Source organism: Mandrillus leucophaeus, unplaced genomic scaffold, assembly GCF_000951045.1.
Source record: "Mandrillus leucophaeus isolate KB7577 unplaced genomic scaffold, Mleu.le_1.0 Scaffold209, whole genome shotgun sequence".
NCBI classification, from domain to species: Eukaryota; Metazoa; Chordata; class Mammalia; order Primates; family Cercopithecidae; genus Mandrillus; species Mandrillus leucophaeus.
Window position 1 is genome coordinate 3,424,159 of NW_012102132.1, and position 15,157 is coordinate 3,439,315.

Below are 15,157 nucleotides of genomic sequence, written 5' to 3' on the forward strand. Positions count from 1 at the left end.
TGAGGCAGGAGAATGGCGTAAACCCGGGAGGCGGAGCTTGCAGTGATCTGAGATCCGGCCACTGCACTCCAGCCCGGGCGACAGAGCCAGACTCCGTCTCAAAAAAGAAAAACATATTCATAGCCAGGTGCGGTGGCTCACACCCATAATCCCAACACTTTAGGAGGTCGAGGTGGGCAGACCACCTGAGGTCAGGAGTTTAAGACCAGCCTGGCCAACATAGTGAGACCCCATCTCTACTGAAAATTAAAAAATTAGCCGGGCGTGGTGGCGGGCACCTGTAATCCCAGCTACTTGGGAGGCTGAGACAGGAGGATCGCTTGAGTCCAGGAGTTCCAGGCTGCAAGGAGCCAAGATTGCACCACGGCACTCCAGCCTGGGAGACAGAGAAATACTTTGACTTTAGAAGAATAAAAAATAAATAAAAAATAAAAATGGCTGGGCATGGTGGCTCACGCCTGTAATCCTAGCACTTTCGGAGGCCGAGGCAGGCAGATCACTTGAGGTCAGGAGCTCAAGACCAGCCTGGCCAATACGGTGAAATCCTGTCTCTACTAAAAATACAAAAAACTAGCCAGGCATGGTGGCAGGTGTCTGTAAACCCAGCTACTCAGGAGGCTGAGGCAGGAGGATCACTTGAACTGGGGGGGCGGAGGTTACAGTGAGCTGAGATTGCGCCACTGCACTCCAGCCTGGGCGACGGGATGAGACTCCATCTCCAAAAAAAGAAAAACATATTCATTACCCCCAGAATTTCCTCATGCTTCTCTGTAATTCCTCCCTCCCTCCACCCCTATCCCTAGGCAACTGTCATTATAGATAAGTTTGCATTTTCCAGAAGTTTATGTAAATGGAATCATATAGCGTGTGCTCTTTTTTGCCTGGCTTCTTTCACTCAGCATAATGATCTTGTGTTTCATCCATATTGCTGCAGATATCAATAGTTTGATCCTTTTTATTGCTGAGTGGCATTCCATTGTATGGATACAACACAATTTATTGATCTATTCACCTACTGATGAAACTTCAAAAAAATTTTAGCCATTCTAATAGGTGTGACCACTGAGATTTTAATTTTGTTACAGGATGTTTTCCCCTGGATGTTCTTTTGGTTCTTTTTAAAATCTGCTATGTCATTAGAAATTTTTTCTGCTCTCTGAAAATATTTTACAAGCTTATTATTGATTTGTAAAAACCTGGGCTAGGCGCGGTAGCTCATGCTTGTAATCCCAGCACTTTGAGAGGCTAAGGTAGAAGGATCACTTGAGCCTAGGAGTGGGAGATCAGCTTGGGCAACATAGTGAGACCTCATCTCTACAAAAAAAAGAAAAAGAAAAAGAAAAAGATTAGCTGGGTGTGGTGGTGCGCGCCTGTTGTCCCAGGTACTGGGAAGGCTGAGGTGGGTGGATTGCTTGGGTCCAGGAGGTCGAGGCTGCAGTGAGCTGTGATCATGCCATTGCACTCCAGCCTGGGTCACAGCACAAGACCTTGTCTCAAAAACAAACCAACCAACCTGGTAAGCTTATTTTAAAAATCTTTGTCTCTTAATTCCAATACATGCAGTAGGTTTGGATTTGTTTCTATCATCTGTCATTTCTGTTGGGTCTTACTTGTTTCCTTGTGTGCTTGACTTGCTGGCTACTGCCCTGGAAAAAGTTTATGTCGGGTGGATAGGATGAAGTTAGTGGGGGTTAGGATAAAAGTGTTTGCCTTCATATGAACCCGGGAGGCGGAGCTTGCAGTAAGCCGAAATCACGCCACTGCGCTCCAGCCTGGGCCACAAAGCGAGACTCCGTCTCAAAAAAAAAGCTTTTGAGGCTCACCATCTTCTGTTGCATATTAACAATTTACACCATACATCTGAAATTATTAGTAAAGGAAGGGGAAACTTCAAATTAAGTACATGGCTTCAGCTCCCCTGGCTGCCCCAGGCTATGTGTACCTGGGTGCAAATCCATTCAAGGTGGACTGGTGGCCGCAATTTTTTCAGGGGAAGTTTGTTCCTCATCTTTTGCTTTGCTCAGTGACAAGGCAGCTTTCTCTATAGTCTTCCGGTGTTGAAGGGAAATAAGGGCATGCTTATCTGTCTCCTTTTATCCTGGGGGGATTGCCTTTTGCACTCCTAACAATGAGGAGTGTCTTCTAACAGATTTCCCAACTTGTACTGGCCTTAGATCTTAACCGTGGTTCTCTGGCACAGAAGTGTTCAGTAATGACAAATGCCCTGTTTGCAAAATGGGCCATGTGGTAACTCTGATATTCCACTTATCATTCTGATTAAAGGCTTTCATATAAAAATTGGTCACTGAGGCCTGGTGCGGTGGCTCACGCCTGTAATCCCAGCACTTTGGGAGGCCGAGGCGGGCGGATCATGAGGTCAGGAGTTCAAGACCAGCCTGGCCAACATGGTGAAACCCTGTCTCTACTAAAAATACGTGGTGGCGGGTGCCTGTAATCACAGCTACTCGGGAGGCTGAGGCAGGAGAATCGTTTGAACCTGGGAGGTGGAGGTTGCAGTGACCCGAGATTGTGCCATTGCACTGTAGCCTGGGTGACAGGGCGAGACTCCGTCTCAAAAAAAAAAAAAAAAATTGGTCACTGAGCTCCCCGATACCTCTTTTTATTCCCCCGAGACGGACTCTCACTCTGTTGCCCAGGCTAGAGCGCAGTGGCGCAATCACGGCTCACTGCAACCTCTGCTTCTCAGGCTCAAGCAATTCTCCTGCCTCAGCCTCCCAAGTAGCTGGGATTACAGGTGCCTGCCATCACACCTAGCTAATTTTTTTTTTTTTTTTCCGTATTTCGAGTATAGACGGGGTTTCATCATGTTGGTCAGGCTATCTTCGAACTCCTGACCTCAAGTGATCCGCCTGTCTCGGCGTCCGAAGTGCTAGGATTACAGGTGTGAGTCACCGTGCCTGGCCCCTGATACCTTTTCAGCTATTCAGTGCTTTCAAGGTCATTTTAAAACATATTTTCTGCAGCACTTTTCATTGTTTTTTCATCCGGAGGATTTATCCAAATAATCTCATCCATCATTACGGGAAATGGGAAGCAAATCTACTTTTTGCACTGCCATCACTCAGGATTCCTCCAGAGGACTCAGAGTTCTAGACACTGGTAAAACGTTTATATAGATGATCTGACTAGGCAGAAGAGGTCTGGAATCTACACAATTATTTTCAATAAATGCCCATAATATATGGTAACACTAAAGAAGACATTTTGTAAAATGTAAATATCAGTAAGAATATAATGGCATCATCATGACAACGACTTAGAGATTGCTTTCCTCCTGCTTATGCTTAAACTGTTTCTCGAAGATCAGACTGGAAGACAATGCCAGATGGAAGGCTGCTGCTTCTCCATTTGGGCCCACGTTTCCTTATGTATAAAATGATGGTATCTGAAGTCCTCATCAGCTCCAACATTCTAAATTTAATACTAGTTTTTGGGGAAACATGGGATAGCTGAAAGAGGCGATCAAGCAAAAGAGATTAACGGAGAGATCTCTTAACTAGTGAGAAAAATAGATAAAAGCAGGAAGAAATTTCTATGGACTCGATGTCTTCAGTCTCTTTTAGCTGGGTTCAAATATTTTAGGAGGAACTGGCAGAATGCTTAACGGCTGTTATTTTTGCCACATGAAACAAAACTCAGACATTATCTCTTTTGTGCTAGAAATAATCTGGTATATCGCCCAAGTACCAACAAAGGTAAAACCATCAATATTTTCCAAAAGACAGTTCAACTAAGGAAACTATAATAATAATAGCAGAAATAGATTTTATCAAAATATACAGTGATCTGTGACTCCTCTTCCCTCAGCTAAAAACAGTGCCTAAAACCCCTAACTTTAGCCTGCTTTTAGGGCTTAAACTTTCTAGCAGAAAAGGTATTTTTAAACGACTGGCAAGGTAAAGAACAAAGCTTCTGACTACCCTTTTCTTCTAACAGTGAAATACATTTTATCTTCAAATACTCTGAGTGACACTGAAGCGCTGCACCTACGTTTTTTGCTGCTGGTGGGATGGGATGGGCATGAAAGCATGTAGAAGGGCAAGGAGAAGGTACATTTTAAAAACGCCATTCTAAAACAATTGCAACAGCATATAGGAGTGGAAGGCTCTGCTCTGAGACCATGACTTGGCTCAGGGCTGGTCAACAAATCTCTTTGCAGACCTTCCTTTCTTTGTGTGTAAAATGAAGCCCTGACTCTGTAACTGGGATCTCACTAGATACTGAAGATACAGAATTCTTGGATGACTAATTTAAATTTTGTTTGGCTCGTAAAGGAAGGAATATATCAAACAGGTTTTACACTCTAAAATAATATAAAATTGGAAAATGGATGGTCAGGGCTTAGTTTTTATAATCAAGCAAAATAAAACACGCATAAAAACATACCATTCCTGAAGTTCAGGAGAAGGAATGAGACCCGCGGTTCCATTTTTGGAGTTTTCCAGTTTACCCTGCCACCAATTATGATCATCCTTACTAATAATCTGGATGATGTCACCAACTCTGAATCGAATGCCAGCTTCTTTGCAGGGGATGAGGTCATCCTTGGCTGGATCATATTCAAATTGTGCTCTTACATAGATCTATAAAACAGGAGTTTGTAAGAAAGGATGCCATAGTGATGTGAAAGAGAAGTTAGCTCTAATGTCATAACCACACAGCAACACTTACAATACTAACAGGACATCAGATGGTGAAAGCAAAAACGATGCATGGAAATACGACACAAAAAACTTCTACCGCTAGAAACAATGTACTAGTAATCTTTGATGTGTATAGCTTCAAAACTTTGCTGTTTTTATTTGGAAGGAATACTTGAAATACTTGTTTAATAAGAATAAAGACTTAATTTATGCTTTTACTATAACAGAATAGGCTTATAATTATAGAAAAGTATGCTCGCTCTTTTTTAAACCTGCATTGGTGATGCTGGCATTATGGATAATTTGTCATGACTGTGTGGCAGCCTTTAAGCCATAAATACTAGCAGTCAGGATAGGTTTTAACCCTAAAGCAGCACATGAATTAAAACTAGCAAGAACTCTGGGTTGGTATCCTGCTGTAAAAATGCTTATATGACAACTGGCAGTGTGTCTACACACTGCTGATAAAGTTAAGTGTAACTCAAACAATTTTTTTAAAAGTTAAAAAAATAGCTTTATTTTTTTCTAATTTAGGTTTTAGGTTTGTATTTTACTCTTCTGAGAGAATAAAAATGAATTTGAACCCTAGTTTCCCCAGTGTAACACTTGAAATCAGCACAGAGCTTCAAGACATGCATAGTTCCAGGTTCTGAGTTTTATGATATGTGAATTTACTTAGGAAATAGATTAGCATTCAAGGGTTTATTATATGGCAGCATTTTATGAATTATTTGATTTTTAAATGCTTTAAGATAAGGTAATTCATATCCCATGTTGCATCAATTATACAGTCTTAAGACAAAATTATGGGTGAATTCTATCAGGTACTAATTTATACATATCTTAACACTAAATCTGATTATTTTTAATACTATATTTCAAGATAAAAATGCCATAAAAATTCTATCTCTTGAAATTAAAATTGAATATTAATGTTTAAGTCACTGTAAAACCAACCTGAAGACTTTGGAACCACTGTGTGATTTTTTCTGTTTATTTTCAGCAATCCAGCCTATAAAATTAACAAGTCTCTGCATTTGCATTTAAAATCTATACCTCTAAAGTGCTGGCAATTTGAAAGTTACTTGCCAGTGTTACGCAGCACTTAACTTTTCATGTTTGAACTAGCACAGGCATATCAGGATGTAAAGCCAAGATAATTTATATTCTTTTCTTATTTTTCATTGCAAATGGCTTTTAGAAATACACATGCAAATACAAACTTAAGAAAAAGCTTTCAACTTCAGAAAACTGTTGCTTAAAAATGTTCATCAGCAGGTACTTTTTAGTTATTCTTAGAATTCTAAGAATGTTATAACCTTTAAAATTCTTTTGCATGCCAGAGGCAGGCCCATAGGCCCCCACGAAGGATGAATTCTTAACCGTTAATATAAAATTATCAGGTTGAAATTACAATAACCATCACAGCTACAAAGATGTGAGGAAAAATTCTTTATAGAGAATTAGTCATGTGTAATGTGTTAAAATGAAATGGTACAAGCTCTCAATGCTCAAATGTTATGGTCCAAAATGCAAACATTATGGGATGGAAAGGGTTAATAAAGGATTGGCTATTAGCAGCTCAGTTTAGAGAAGTTTCTATAGAGGATATCTATTCACCTGTCGTCCTTTTGGTTGGGTAGTTGATGGCAAGTCCTGTAGAATAAAGCCAACCCAGGAGAAAAATTTTCATTTATTTTTCAAGAGTACAAAGTAATTTGTGTGTTCTGTTACAATATGGTTAAAAAAATGAGCTAGATTTAAGTTGTAAAGAGATAATATACATTATTCCATTTCTCAGAAATGTTGAGTTATCAAAAAAATCAAACCCAGGCCATTTAGCAGCAAGCTGAAGAAAGCAGGTAAGTTTAAGCAGAGAGATAATGTGTTCTTAAGAAACAACTCAGCATCTTCAACACAAAAGCCACTGCAAGTGAAACAGCCTATTAAAAATAAATAAATAAATAAAAGGAGCTGTTGCCCTTTTCAACTTAGTCACTGCAACCATTTAGATTTTGAAAAATTCAATGGCTATATGGCTTTTCATCTTAAAAGCATTAAATGTTAACTGTTACGAATGAATTCCTTTGGTAGCCTATTTTAAAGTTGAAAATAAAGTCGTAGAAAATTTTCTTTCATAATTTCTCTTACTGATATACTTAGAATATCATTCCATTTGCGATAATTTCTAAATTATTTACAATTTTACCTGATAAAAAAGTTGATACATTCTCAAACGGCAAATTAAAAGTCAGGATAGAAGAATACTGCTGCATTATTAGAACTCTCAATAATTTTAACTGGGTGATAAACAGCAGTATTAGCAACAAAAATATTGCCAACCTGCACCTGTTAAGTGCTTCCATTTGTTTAAATAAGTTAAAAACAATTCTTTCTATATTCCAAAATGGATAGTTCTGAAAAAATTTAAAACTCCAAGTTCAAGTCAAATATAAAGTACTTTGTGTTAAAGATGTGATAACAGCGTGGCTTAAGTGCAGTTTGAAGCCAGTTCTTTTTGCTTTTCATATCCAGGCAAGGCTTATAATTCACAAAAATATGTGCACGTACCACAATAACAGAGGGCACACCAATTCGTAAACTTAGATAGCGGAAACTAAAACATGTTGCTGATATCACTCAGAATAGAAAACTACAAAGCCCAAGAATACCCAAATGCCTACTCTGCAAAATTTTTACATTTATCTTTTTCAAATTAAAAAATATTTAGAAGTTTAAACAAATTTCCATTTACATCGTTTGTATAGGTTTGAGCAAAGAAATACATACAAGTGGGGTGGCATAGAAATATTTTTAGAATGACCAAAGCAGTATTGAACTACATTTCTTCAAATTTAACTGCTGAAGGGAATTTTTAATGAGAAGGAAATGTTAAAAAAGATTTTCCAGGAGTAAAGTGCATTGTAGCTGTAGTAGCCTTGTATATCAGCAGAAGACACTATTTCCACTGAACACATGTAACTAGAACACTCATGGCAGGTGAGCACCAACAAAATTGTCACACTTTGCTGTGTGGAGCTAAAGTTCTTACCGAAACAGAATTGTTAGTGCTGCTATGACCATTAGCTGGGGACTGTCTGGAAGTGGAAGGGGAATCTCTCTGAAATAAGACACAAGGTTCATTAACACAGAACACCAGCACAGAAACACAGAGATATTTACATCAACAGTAACAACCACAGTCTGACAACCATTTCCTTTGAGGTTTGAGCTGCATAAGTGCCATACTGACTTGCTTGCATGATTTCACAGAAGTATGAAAAAAATTTTGCAGTTCGAAGGCTCACATATTATAAGTGATGACCGTGTCATTCATTTTAATCAATTCTTTCCTATCGCTAACATTCTATACCTTTTCTTTCTTTTAATGAGACCTAGAAGAGTGACTTGATATTAAACCCTATCAAGTATAAGATGACAAATATTACTATAAAATTATTGTGCTGAAGATCCCAACTGCCTAATTTTTATTAAAGATTAGGTTTGAAAAGCATTTAACAATTTTTAGTACCTCAGTGTCAAGAGTTACTAACTGACCCAATCTGAAGAGAAACAAACCTAAGATTTCACATGCTATAATTCCTTCAGAATCTTTCTATTATAGAATAAATATTATTACTAGTAAGGGTAAAAGAGATATACATCAGAGAAGAACTCTTTTTAAAGACCATTTTAGTAGATTGATTAAAACACTGATCTCAAGCCTTTAATAATATTACACTTCCGGCGAAGATCCTAGGAGCCACAGCCTCTCTACCTATATCCAGGCTCCTCCATCGCTTGCTTTCTCTCTACTATTCTACACACTCAAAATATTTTCCAGGCTCCATTCCCTTAGTGTCTAAATCAACTTTAATGATAAGAACAAGGAGAGGTAGGAAATAAGTACTTTTAAATTTTTGTTTCTGTAGAGTTCTTTTAAGCCTTAGAAATGTGCATGTCTCTTTAAAAGACATTTGTTTTTTTCCCTAGATGACTTAAGAGCATTTCTAGAACCTGTTAGCCTTAAAGGTAATGAGATCCCTTAGAAGAGCATTCTCATATGTTAGTGAGCAAGACTGATCTCCAGGTGCCACCCGCAGAGACTCAAGTCAGTAGAGCCAGGGTGAGGGGCAGGGGTCTACTCTTTAACCAAGGACCTGGGGGATGCAGATGCAGGTGGCCAGAGAGCCTTCTTTTTTTTTTTTTTTTGAAATATTGCCCTAGCTGGGAAGAGTCCAACCACAAGCTTGAATTCTGCCAGGGAACACGAGGGCCAAAAAGGCTGGGGATGGAGCTAGGAGAGAAGTATCATTATTTTTCCTACTATTCAAAGGCAAAGAAGGTAAGAGGGGTTCTTTTTACTCAAGAACATAGAATTTACATCTATGATACTGGTTCCACCCCAAACTAGTTCGACCACTTAAAAAACAAAAGAGAAACTTACGTTATATTAATAGCTAACAGTACCTTCTAGTTAGTTAGCCAAAAAGACAAAAATCAATTGTATTTACTAAATTTCTTCAACAGATGAGAAATGATGTAAGGACATCTGTAATTCTAGAATATTAAAATTATTTACATAAAATGTTAAGTGTGACATTCTTTGTTTCCCAGCAAAGTTTGTGCTCTAGGTAACAAATTTCAATGCTCTGAATCCTGGAACAGAAGCAATTCTGCATTTTCTTTTGAAATATACTATTAATTGAAGTTCCACAAAAAGCCACCAAGAGGAGCTCAAGACCCGTTATAACGGACACCTCAACTGCCATGGCTCACCAAAAATACACTTGACAAAACTACACATTTTAATATGTATCTGCAATAGGTTTTAAAAAAATATGAAGCCTCTGATTTTTCTTATAAAATTTACACCATCACTAGAGACTAGAAGTATTACAGTTTCTCTCTCAGGTTCTTCTAAGTACAAATCCAATAAGTTACCTGTCAGTCCTAAAAATTAACTTTAGGAAATGTGTACTTCATATTGATGCACACATTCTTAGAAGATGCACATGAAAGAACAAGCTTCAATAAATAACACTCGAGCTGAATGTGCAATGACCAAAGGATGATACCATTTATGACCGTTTATATTTCCAATATAAAAAGAATAGATTTTTGAATCTCATTTAATAACTAACACGAAACTGAATAATATAGGTTAGAAGAACTATAATTTCTATAAGATAAACCTATTTTAAGAAAGAAACTTTGGGGCTGTATTACTCTAGAAAACTTACTTGTTTACAGATGACATACCATTCTAAATTTAAACAATTTTACAAAAGGTTGCAAAAGCCTATTTCCCTCTAGTGAAGTCAATTATCAATTCATTGCAGACTTAACTTCCATCTAGAGACCTATCGCAATTATATGAACAACTCTATCTCAACAGAAATAGATCACTTCTCAGATTCTTGGAAAGAAGAACTATCTATGTGATTTCTTAACAAGGGAAGTGAATGAACTTCCTGGAAATATTATTGCAATTATGGCCTTTAGTTTCTTTCCCTCAGACACTCCGTTTTTTCCTTATTAAGCCTTATGTCATTATTTATAACTTCTCTACATTTTGCTCAGATTTCAGCCTGCAAAAAGTTCAAGTGCTGAGGAGATCCACATGGAAGCAGGGCTGAGTAGGTGGATGGGACCTACTCTGTTCCGTTATCTTTGTTGTAAAATTGGTGTGCAGTGATCTAACAGCACAGGCAGAAACAATCTCCCAGAAAGCAAAAACATACAGCCATCAGCAGACAGTTAGTTAAGAACTCAGAGGAGATGGGGGTGGTTTGTTAGAGTCATTACCTCACAGGATGAAGACTGAGTACGGTAACTTGGCACAATCTTGAAGGTAATACTCCCCCGCATTTCCCTCTGGAGAGGGGGAAAAAAAAGATAGAAAAGTTTTCTTACAAACAAATGTTCGCAAAACCATGTAAGAAGCCACTCAAAATATGTGGGGGCAATTAGCACAAGCCATCTGAGAGCACATAGCCCAACAATGAAACCTAGTCATGAAGCAGGGAGTTAACAGCAGAGGAAGTTCCTGGGAAAAGCCCAGCAGCCGATTGCCTTACTCATACAGCAATGGTCTCACAGATCTTCAATGGTCACCTTTTTATAGACATGAATACAAAACTTTCTAAGTGACATGCCTTTCAAAAGTGAATATACATTGAATTAGATAATAAACTAGGTAATTACATAAAAATTATATTGAGTATGCCACATTATAATGGTATACCCCATCGAATACGCTTTTTACTTTTTAAAAATTTTTATTTATTTATTTTGAGAGAGTCTTGCTCTGTCATCCAGGCTGGAGTGCAGTGGCAGCATCTCGGCTCACTGTAACCTCTGCCTCCCAGGTTCTGGTGATAGTCCTGCCTCAGCCTCCCAGGTAGCTGGAATTATAGTCATGCGCCACCATGCCCTGCTAATGTTTGTATTTTTAGTAGAGACGGGGTTTCACCATGTTGGCCAGGCTGGTCTCGAACTCCCAACTTCAGGTGATTCGCCCACCTTGGCCTCTCAAAGTGCTGGGATTACAGGTGTGAGCCACCGCACCCAGCCACTTTTTGCTCACTAATTTTGGCTTTAAAAAATTTTTTTGGTGAGTCTGTAAAGTTTATTTCATACTTAATAGGTATTCATAACCTGGGGGCTACTACACTGCAGTGGGAAAAGGGACCAGAGGCCCAAAACACCTCTGTCTGCTTGCTATGACAATCAACACAGGCAAAGGCTGTCATTTTGCCTTTTTTAAAAATCCAAAGCCTAATTCGAATACAGATTTTGAATATGTATGGTCAAAAATGGCCTGGTCTACCGTGGCTTTCCTCCCTTCTATGCTGTAGAGAAATCCACGACAGCTGGCTATGACTCAGCTCAACAGGAAAGAGGTTTCTGACACTGCTGATGTCAGGAGAGTTGAGGTCAGTGAGAAACTAGTTCACATGTATAAACGCTGAAAAGGTTTTCTTTAAACATCTGCTTAGTAAGAAACAGGAGATAAAGGATAAAAGGAGAGTGTTAAAGCCCACATTGCTAAAGACAGGCAAAATGTTTGTAAATTCTATTGTATTTCAACATTTTTCTAGTTGTCAGTTTTGTGAATGTTATATAAGTTCAAGTCCACATAAATATGGTACCAGAAATTCTCTGATTACAGAATACTCCTCATTTGTGTATTTAAAAACAAGCTAACAGAGTAAAAGTCGATTTTAGGAAAGGAAAAACTTTCATTTACTTACAAGCATTTTTTGCAGCTGTTCCACTGTTTGGTTGGCCACACTGATGCCATTGATTTCTCGAATTTCATCACCAACGTGAAGTGTACCTAAGAAATTATATAACATTATAAACATGAAATGATATATGCTTTTATAGTAACAAAATCCAGAGGCATTAACGTAATTTTTAAAAACTAAGTTGAATATTGAGGGCCAATATTTCAGAGACAGACACAAGTTTGGTTGCAGCAGAATTATTTAACTCATGTAGTAACCTCATCAAAACAGATATATCTACTTATGGAAGGCACAGTTTTGATGGATGGCTGCAGAAATCTGTTTATTTTTCTGAGAGAGGTGGTATGTATAGTGGTTTAAAAGTATGGCTTCTGGATCCAGACTGCCTGGGTTCAAATTCCCGCTTCCTTGCTTACTAGCTTTAAGATCTTGGGTAAATTACTGGAACTCTCCATATCTCAGTTTTTACATTTGTAAAATGGAGATGAAAACAGTACCCATCTCATGGATTGTTTTAAGAGCTAAACAAATTTAATATATGCAGAAGGCTTAGAACTGTTCTTGGCGCATACCAAGCACCATGTCAGTGTTTCCTGCTATCGTTATCTGCCAGATATGATACGAAGGTTGTTAATTTTCCAAGAGTTGTGACATGATAATATCTACATAACAGCAAGTTCCGTTAAACATAATTTAATCTTTGGTTGGCATTTCAGCATCTTGTAATACTTCAGCTAGAAAGAAATGACCAAGAACCAATGCGTAGAGTGTTATTTACAATTTTGCTTCCTTATTTATAAATCGTGCACAAATTTACATACTGACCTGGCTTCATTACAAAAAGATAACTCCGCATGCAACAATTAAAGAATAAACATTCATCTTAAGTACATACGGGCCATTTATAAAAATGATTAAAGTGCTATGCTATAAAGCAAGTCTCGACAAACCTCAAAGACATGGTGTCATATAGACTACATTCTCCAACCACAATGCAATTAAGTTAGAAGTAAATTACAAAAAGATATACAGAAAATCCCATAAGTGTGAAAAGTAACAGAAAATTATAAATAACTTATAGGTCAATGAAAAGTATCATAATAGAAATGTAAAAATACTTAGAATTGAGTTATAAAAATGCTTCGTATCAAAACTGGTGGGATACATTAAGACAGTATTTACAGGGAGAGTTTAGTCTTAAATGCACATATTAGAAAAGAAGGCTGGGCCAGGCACGGTGGCTCACACTTGCAATCCCAGCACTTTGGGAGGCCGAAGTGGGCGGCTCACGAGGTCAGGAGTTCGAGACCAGCCTGGCCAATATGGTGAAACCCCGTCTCTCCTAAAATATAAAAATTAGCCATGTGTGGTGGTGGGCACCTGTAATCCCAGCTACTTGGGAGGCTGAGGCAGGAGAATCGCTTGAATCCGGAAGCAGAGGTTGCAGTGAGCACAGGTCGCACCATTGCACTCCAGCCTGGGCGACAGAGCGAGACTCCATCTCAGAAAAAAAAAAAAAAAAAAGAAAAAGAAAAGAAGGCTGGGCATGGCGGCTCATGTCTATAACCTCAGTGTTTTGGGAGGCTGAGGCGAGAAGATCACTAGAGGCCAGGAGTTTGAGACCAACCTGTGCAGTAAAGCAAGACTCTATCTCTACAAAGTATTAAAAAAATTAGCTGGGTGTGGTTGCTTGTAGTCCTAACTCAGGAATCTGAGACAGGAGGATTACTTGAGCCCAGGAGTTTAAGGAGGTTGCAGTGAGCTATGATTATGCTACTGCATTCCAGCGGCTGATGGAGCGAGACCCTGTCTCAAAAAAAAAAAAAAAAAAGAAAGAAAGAAAGACTGGAAATAAATGAACTATGTGTCAAATTTGTAAAGTTAGCTAAAACTAATAGAAAGTTAAAAAAAAGGAGATAATAAAAATTAGGTCATAAAACAATGAAACAGAAAATAAACATATAATGAAGAGAATGAACCAAACCCAGAGTGGGTTTCTGAACAAACCTCTGGCAAGGTTGATCAAGAAAAAAAGAGTAGGCACAAATAAACAATACTAGAAATGAACAGGGGACGTAATGACAAAGACGGCAGAGAATAAAAAGGTGAGAGAATACTATGAAGAAGTTCTCTGCAATAATATTTTAAAACTTAGATTTTTTAAGGAAAATGTAATTTACCAAAACTCACTCAAGAAATAGAAAGCCTGGATGGCCTTTTAATGTTAAAGAAATTGAAGCAGTTGTTAAAAAACAAAAACAAAACTTTCTTAAAACTAAAAACCAAAACGCCAGGCTCTGATACTTTTATAGGCAAGTCATACCAAACTTTCAAGATACAAATCATTCCAATATTATATAAAGTCTTTCAGAGAACTGAAGAGGGAATACTCTCCAAGTCACTGTATGAGGTAGATATAACTTTGAAACTAAAATCAGGCAGAGATATATAAGAGAGGAAAATTAACTACGGGCCAGTCTTACTCATAAATGCAAATAGTGAGATCTTATAAACAAAACATTAGCACATGGTCAGGCAGTACATAAAAAAGATAATATGTAATGACTAAGCTGAGTTTATCGGAGAAATGCAAGGGTGGTTTATCATTAGGAAATCTTTAAAAGACATTCACCACATTAACAGATAAAAGGAAAAAAACAAATGATCATCTCAGCAGATACTGAAAGAGCATTTGATTAAATTCAAAACCCATACCCATTTAAAATGCTCAGCAACTACAAATATAAAGGAACTTCTTTAGCCCTATTAAAAGGTATGTACTAAAAATCTACATTATTCTTAACGAATAAATATTGGAAAGGTTCTTTTTTAAAAAAACCTTTTTTTTTCCCCTAGAGACAAGGTCTCTCTCTGACACCCAGGCTGGAGTACAGTGGCGTGATCATAGCTCACTACAGCCTCAAAACTCCTGGGCTCAAGCAATCCTCCCACTTCAGCTTCCTGAGTAGCTGGGACTAGAGGCGAGCACCACCATGCCCGGCTAATTTTAAATTCCTTTTAAAAATAAGAATATGACAGGATGTCTACTATACCACTCCTTGAAAGACTGCAGGTCCTAGCCAGTGCAGTAACATAACAAAGAGAAGTTAAAGAAATCATGATGTTCCCCACTGTCAATATCAGACAGATCAACGAGACAGAAGGTTAACAAGGATATCCAGGACCTGAACTCAGCTCTGCAACAGGCAGACCTAATAGACATCTACAGAACTCTCCACC

General features: G+C 38.1%; 1 protein-coding gene across 4 annotated transcripts in view; it reads right to left on the reverse strand.

Annotated features, from left to right (window-relative positions):
- Positions 1 to 15,157, reverse strand: part of CASK (calcium/calmodulin-dependent serine protein kinase (MAGUK family)) — a 405,996-nt gene that overhangs the window by 30,217 nt on the left and 360,622 nt on the right. For 2 of the 4 annotated variants that reach the window (XM_011980191.1, XM_011980190.1), the window contains exons 17-21: positions 11,921 to 12,006; positions 10,473 to 10,541; positions 7,717 to 7,785; positions 6,285 to 6,320; positions 4,408 to 4,604 (exon numbers count right to left, since the gene is read on the reverse strand). In XM_011980191.1, the coding sequence (XP_011835581.1) occupies positions 4,408 to 4,604; positions 6,285 to 6,320; positions 7,717 to 7,785; positions 10,473 to 10,541; positions 11,921 to 12,006 (457 nt within the window). The remainder of the gene's footprint in view (positions 1 to 4,407; positions 4,605 to 6,284; positions 6,321 to 7,716; positions 7,786 to 10,472; positions 10,542 to 11,920; positions 12,007 to 15,157) is intronic. The other 2 variants (XM_011980193.1, XM_011980192.1) reach the window with 1 other exon arrangement.